The sequence below is a fragment of the Fibroporia radiculosa genome, assembly GCF_000313525.1.
Source record: "Fibroporia radiculosa TFFH 294 genomic supercontigs, scaffold3568, whole genome shotgun sequence".
Taxonomy (NCBI): domain Eukaryota; kingdom Fungi; phylum Basidiomycota; class Agaricomycetes; order Polyporales; family Fibroporiaceae; genus Fibroporia; species Fibroporia radiculosa.
Window position 1 is genome coordinate 1 of NW_012133686.1, and position 6,286 is coordinate 6,286.

Genomic DNA, 6,286 nt, shown 5'->3' on the forward strand with positions numbered 1-6,286 from the left:
GCGGTCAGCAAACAGCCCCTAGAAGCTCGGTCAGGCAGTGGTTTCCGATCATTGTGTTATCGTCTGTTTCTCGGGTGCGTGGAGAGCCGCATCCCGTTGGCGAGCGCAGAAGGTCCTCTGCTGCCCCTGCTAGCCACGGCCCACGCTGAATGAACCTCATCGCCTTCCGGCACGTATAAGCCACAAGCTACACGTCTCCTACCGCGAACCGCGAACCGCGCGCCGGTGCACGCTTCTCGCCCGCGTCCAACCTTGCGAGCTTGGTCCCCGGGTCTGCCAGCACAGCGGCCTAGTACTGACCAGCTTCGTGTTTGCGATGCGGCCTGGATCACAGCGTCTTCGCTCGCACCAGACATGTGAACGTACGCGTGTATCGATTCGCTCTGCGTCTAGCGCAGACAATGTAGATGCGGCGCGATAATCACCGTCCATCGGGTGATCGGTCGAGGAGGGCTTCCGGGGCTCGATATGCGAATGTTGGTACTGTCGGGTTGGGCCACCACGAGGGCGGCGCGCTGCCGTCTTCCTTTGTGGCATCCCTTCGGATGCCGCGTCGCGTCCGTTGCGGTGCGTGGGCGACACCATCTTGATGGCGCTTGACGGATTGCAGTTGACTGTTAGGCGGACGGATGCAGGCCGCACCGACGGAGGAACGTCGAGTGCCTGGCGCCTCGACGCGCTTGGTCTGGTAGAGCAGCGTGCTTGTGGCTGTTCTAGGGCTGGTACAGGCTTCATGAACACTTCCGACGCTTTCTGTTACATCTGCAGAGAAGCGTGTGCATACAGGGAGATCACCTGTACATTGAGCGAACTTGTTGATATATGCTGGCAACAACCAACACGTTCGACGCGGAAGACGTCCTTCCGGGTCATACGTGTTGCGTTCTATGCACATTCCCTTTCCTCCCACGAAGACATCGGCCGGTCGACGCTGTCTCTCGGAGCGCGATCATGTCCACTCGCGCGGAGACAAAATGGGATACGCACGCCCGTGTTAGCAATTGCGGAGCACGGGTGGTACTCCTGCGCTCTGCGATTCAGGGTGCCCCATCCGGCCCAAGCAAGTCATTGAGGAAAGGACCGCCGGAACCCCAGCGGTCGTGGGGTGGTGCCCAGAGGATGCGCCACTGCTACGCAGTGAAAAGTGAGACGGATGAACATCAGAGACTTTAGCATCCAATGAGATGATGATTTCAACGCCACCCGTCGAGCGACCCGGTTTTTAGTCGGCGCACAGGAGGAAGAGGAGGATAGAAGTCGGCCGGTGAATCCCACGTGGATGCAGAGATCGATAAGTGCAACAAGGTGGAGGGACGGAAACAGACAGCGCCCGGCGCTTGAGAACGGCTGAGCTGCATAGGCGCGCGCTCGACCGTGTGCATGTCAGAAATTCTCCGGGCGAGTCTGAGTGCGGCATCCAGGAAGAGAGGAAGAAAATCAAGATCAAGGGAGATGTATGATGAGCGCTCAGAGGCCATGCATGCAGATACGATGTACGCGTACCCGGGCTCGCATGGGTACGTTGGACGAGAGGGAAAGACTTGGCGGAGCGGGCGGTTGATAAGTAGGCGTATTACCAGTGTAGGTCGGGGAAGGAAGGCGGAGGCGGGGCGGGGCGGGGGAGGCGGCGTTGCTGGTGCGGACACAGAGCGGGGCAACGCGACGAGGGGGGATTTGATAAGCTCGCAGAGGCGGATGCGAGGGCGCGGGTGGGCGAGTCGGTGGCGGAGCTGCAGCTGGCCGAGTGCGACGACGAACGCGCTTCCTCGTCTGATCTCGTTCGGCGCTTCGTGGTGCTGAGAGCGAGCGTCCGTTGCTGTCCGTGGCGTGGCGCGCGGCGATGCGATGTCGTCGAGATCAGAATGCATCCAGCAAAATCCCATCCAAGTCGCAAAGGGTACCGAAGGAATCCGGGAACGTGCGACGCTGCAGCGTATTTCGCAACCCAAGAAGATGATTTTACCAGAAAGTGGTGCGCCACCTGTGAGACACACACGCTCCTGCATCTGCTCTAGACGACTCCACTGCCGCCCAGTCCACTGTGGCGCAACGGAGAGACAATCGACAGACGCACACGCATCGGTGAGTCTGCGCTCGCTGTGTGGCGTATAGAATGGAGCCTAGGCGAGATGGAAATCCTCGACCACGCACGCCTGCGCTTGACCACCGCAGCGCGCGATAGAATCGCAAGCCGCGCACGACGCACCCACCCAGCCTCAGGCTCCCAGCTAAAATGAAGCCGCGAGGCCGATCGCTCCGCGAGCCGCCCTCGGCCCAGCGAGCTCTGCCTGCATGCACCATTGCGCGTCCAAGATTGCGTTCTGCGCAGCTGGGTGATGGTCGGGCCGTAAGCACGCCCCACGCTGACGCTGTGCTCATGTCCGTGGCGCGTTGACGCTAGCTGCTAGCAGATTTCGGCCGTCAACGTTCCAACCAACAGCGCGCAATCGAGAATGGTGGCGTCTGCGGACGGGGTTGTAGCCGCTCGAGGCAGGCTCGAATCGGGAGAGCAAAGAGCAAAGAGCGCGTCGAGCCATTTCCCGATATCGATGTAGCATAGAACCTGAATTCGCTAGTTGGACTGCGCGAACCGAGATGTCCCGCTAGTCGTATACAGTGGACGCTCTCTAGAATGAAGATAAGTACGCGAGTGGCGCACGCACTATCGGACCATCCTCCTCAGTGATAACTGGTGACTCCCCATTGCGACACACGCAGATACCAATGTCTTGCTACATCGTACACATACCATGAGTATTGCACAGGCAATAAATAGCCTAGCACATCACCATCAGCATATCCGCCAGAGACAATCAAGCCACCCAAGTCGAGACGCGACACACGTCTAATATCCAAGCTGGACCGGCCTGTCCGTGTCCAGCTCCTCGATCGAACACACCTCAAACGCCGGGTCATCCACGCCCGCGAAGCCCGCCTCGTCGAGGGCGACGTAGTCGAAGTGCGCCTGCATCCATGAGTCCCCGGAGCAGCCCAGATCGAGCCCCCGGAGGCACAGGCAGGCGACCGTGCCCCATCTGCAGACCGACTCCCACAGGTCGCAGACGCGGAAGCGCGCGGGGCCGAGGGTGTACTTCGATATCTCCAGGAAGGCGACCCTGCCGGGCGGATCCCCCAGGTGGAGGTATATGTCGCGAGCCTGCAGCTGCAGCCGCGCAAGCCGTGGCGCGATCCCGACGAGATGGTGGTGAGGGAGGGGAGGGGCAGCGGCGCGCACGGCGGACGGCGGCGTGGGGGCGTCTGCGCCGACGAGGACGACGACGCGCGTCCGGAACTCGGACACGGTCCGCATGGCGTCCCGCCACGCGCTGCACACGCCCGCCACGGTGTGCGGGAACGCGGCGGCGGGGTGGAAGGCGTGCGCGTCATGCCAGCCGTGGTAGGGGGGCGGCGAGACCGCGGAGTTGTGCGACAAGTAGTACACCTGCTTGAAGATCAGGACTAGCACGTCGAGCGGGATCTCGCGCGCGGTCCCGTTGCGATTGGCGGGCTCTCCGATCGTCGTCGTTGTCGTCGTTGTCGTCGTTGTCGTCGTTGTCGTCGTTGTCGTCGTCGTCGTCGTCGTCGTCGTTGTCGTCTTTGACTGCACAGCTTCGTCGGAACACGCGCCCGTGTGGGGCCCCACAGCGGGTATTTGGCCATCCGTGAGGGCGCGCTAGGAGCAGGATGAGACAGGAGCTGCGCCGTATATCGTTCGGACGACACACCATAGCCAAAGCACAACCAAAGTCTCCTCGACTGTGTCTGTAATCCCGTGTCAGGAACTCGATGCTGTCGACCAACAAGAAAGTCCCGGCTCCAAGTGTATTTGTCCGGACAGCGTGCGGGGACCCACTGTCCTTTCACCGCCCAGGCCGCAACAGAGCGAGAAGAGCAGCATTATATACGCGGGCGTTGGGCGCAATGTGATGCCAGCGGCTAGGACACAGGGCTCGAATTCCTCCTCGCACAACGTTCCTTTGGCGGACCTCCCAGTACGGCGAGCATGTCAGTGCTCGCAGTGCTCGACGCCCTTCACTTTTGTTCTTGATCGCGAGAGGCAGCTATACTATGTTGCTCCTGTGGTCGTGGCGGCGGTACGCTCGGGCTGCGGCTGCGTGTTCTCTTCTTCACAATTTCGGCGTATGGTCGTGGTGCACGGGAGGTGCAAAGCGGGACTATCGTCATCGCGCTCCGGCACTTCTTCGTTCGCACACCGCTTCCCCCGGTGCGCTGGTCGGGAATGTACGATGCAGCTTCAGGTGAGCTTTGACGGAATAAGTTCGAATGTATGACGCGACTCCATTCCATCAAGATTCAACACTGCCGCTGTTTACGACCACCTGGGCACCCACTCGTAGTCATCCAACTGCCCATCAATCAACACCGGCTTGAGCTTCCGTTGTGCTTTTCGAGTCTGTTGACAAGACAGGCCAGAACGCGTCCTCGATGGGTCTTTTGATATCACGACACTGGTGTGATCTCATTACTGAATTGGTCTATCACGTATCTGCTCGCTGTTAAAGGTACAGATCCAGCGCGAGGTACTCGTCGTCAGTCGGATGAAGGCTGCGCGAAATCACCAGTCTGCTGTCGTTCAGTATTCGACGGATTGATTCTCCACCACGAAGATATGGCGTCACTAGAAAGGGACAATGTGGATGCGGCTGACGCACTGGACAGATCTTGGGTGCGTACCGACTCTCCCGTGCCATTCTATTCTATCCAGACGATCAAATGCTTCTTCGTAAGGTGTCTGCAGGTCTATCGCACGGGTTAGTTGTCCAATGCTACTTATCGGTGGACCTGCTTTGCGTGTGCTATGTCTATACACTGCCCGAAACGATTCCTATCACTAGTGGGAGACCGGACTGACAGCCTGGAATAACCCACCCATTCGACCGCGTGCATATGTCCCTGTGTGCCTGGCCATGTAAATGAAGGAATGTCGGCCGACGCTGTACCGTGGGGGCGACAAGAGTGCGGAAACGCTGCCCGTCGGATGTGCAAGGTAATGTGTACCCTGAAGGTGTCCCCAGATGACTGCCGCTTACATGCAGCCCAAAGTAGAACACGACAGTGATCTGACCCACATCTCCCCGTAGCTCGTTCTGGTGCCGTGGACGCCGACGCCCGTTGGAGGTGGCCAAGTACCCGCAGGTCCTAGAACCACGCAGAGCTTCGAGAAACAACGGTCTTTCACCGCACGCTCCAGCCCGGAACCAGTTCACGGCGGAGCGCTGTGCCACCGGCACATCCAACTGACAATGCGAGCGCTCCTCCGACAGCCTCCGGTGCGTGGAGCTGTATGTGCCACTGCCGCAAGTGCACCCGCAGACACGTCTGTGAGGCTTCGACCTCAGACGTTTGTGTCCAGGGGGACGGACACAGCTACTTGGTCCGAGACAGATCCATCAGAATCTCCCATCGCTCCATATTCAGATGTTCCTGTGGTGCGCGAAGCCTCTGCATTGTATTGCATCTCAGGGCTCATAACGTTGCATGTTCGTGCCCTAGGACAGATATGTATAGCCTCGAACGGTGTTCCTAAAGTTCGGCTTATGACGAAGGTGGCCAGAGCTTGTTGCGAATGAGACGACCCGAAGTAATGAAGCTCGAGCGATGCCGTCTGTCTCGTTGCCAAACGCGTGCTGGCTCGCGCCGCACAGAATGTGGTCAGTGGTATGACACCCCTTGGTCTGATCGCCCCCGTGTACTTGGCCCGACACGAAACGGTTTCGAATTTGTCGAGTGCATTTTCGCAAGAGGCTTGGAGCCAATGGAGCCAAAGCGTGCATCCGATCGAGATTGCACCTACAGCAGCGGACTCGCCGAATCTTCACGTCGCCTCCTAACTGACCATCTTGCCTGACCCAGATCTTTGAGCAAATTTCGAATGCTGGTTCTCTCAGAACAAGCCTAGCCCGTCCGCGCTCCACGCCTATTCTCACCACCCAACGGCCAAACGGTTTCTCCACCGCATCGTCCGCAAGTGGCCAATCCAACGGTGCACTCGAACCACCTGCCCTGCCGTCCTCGCAGCCTCCCACCACGTCCGCCGCCGCCTGAGTCCCTCAGCAGACACGCTCGCAGCTACACAGTCAAACAGGCGCACCCGGCCCATCTGACCCCCGCGCCCCCATCGACGACACGCCCACACGCCACGCACACGACGCAGCGACCACCGCCGCCTGCGCTTGGCAGGGACGAGCCCCCGCCCGCTAGTCTGCGCGCTAGACCAGCCAGCGGCAGGGCGTCGACCGTCGGCCCCGCAGCAGCGCGGGGCGCC

At 60.0% G+C, this 6,286-nt stretch overlaps 2 protein-coding genes across 2 annotated transcripts; both read right to left on the reverse strand.

The window, feature by feature from the left end:
• Positions 1–1,037: 1,037 nt before the first annotated feature.
• On the reverse strand, positions 1,038–1,868 carry FIBRA_08828 (uncharacterized protein; the record flags this gene model as incomplete). The annotated part of the gene is made up of 2 exons (XM_012330446.1): positions 1,038–1,127; positions 1,236–1,868. The coding sequence occupies 2 exons, from the start codon at positions 1,866–1,868 to the stop codon at positions 1,038–1,040; spliced, it is 723 nt and encodes a 240-aa protein (XP_012185836.1).
• A 977-nt stretch (positions 1,869–2,845) lies between these two features.
• Positions 2,846–4,185, reverse strand: FIBRA_08829 (uncharacterized protein; the record flags this gene model as incomplete). Its single annotated transcript, XM_012330447.1, has 3 exons — positions 2,846–3,673; positions 3,726–3,789; positions 4,037–4,185. 3 exons carry the CDS (start codon positions 4,183–4,185, stop codon positions 2,846–2,848), a joined length of 1,041 nt encoding a protein of 346 aa, XP_012185837.1.
• Between the last annotated feature and the right edge of the window lie 2,101 nt (positions 4,186–6,286).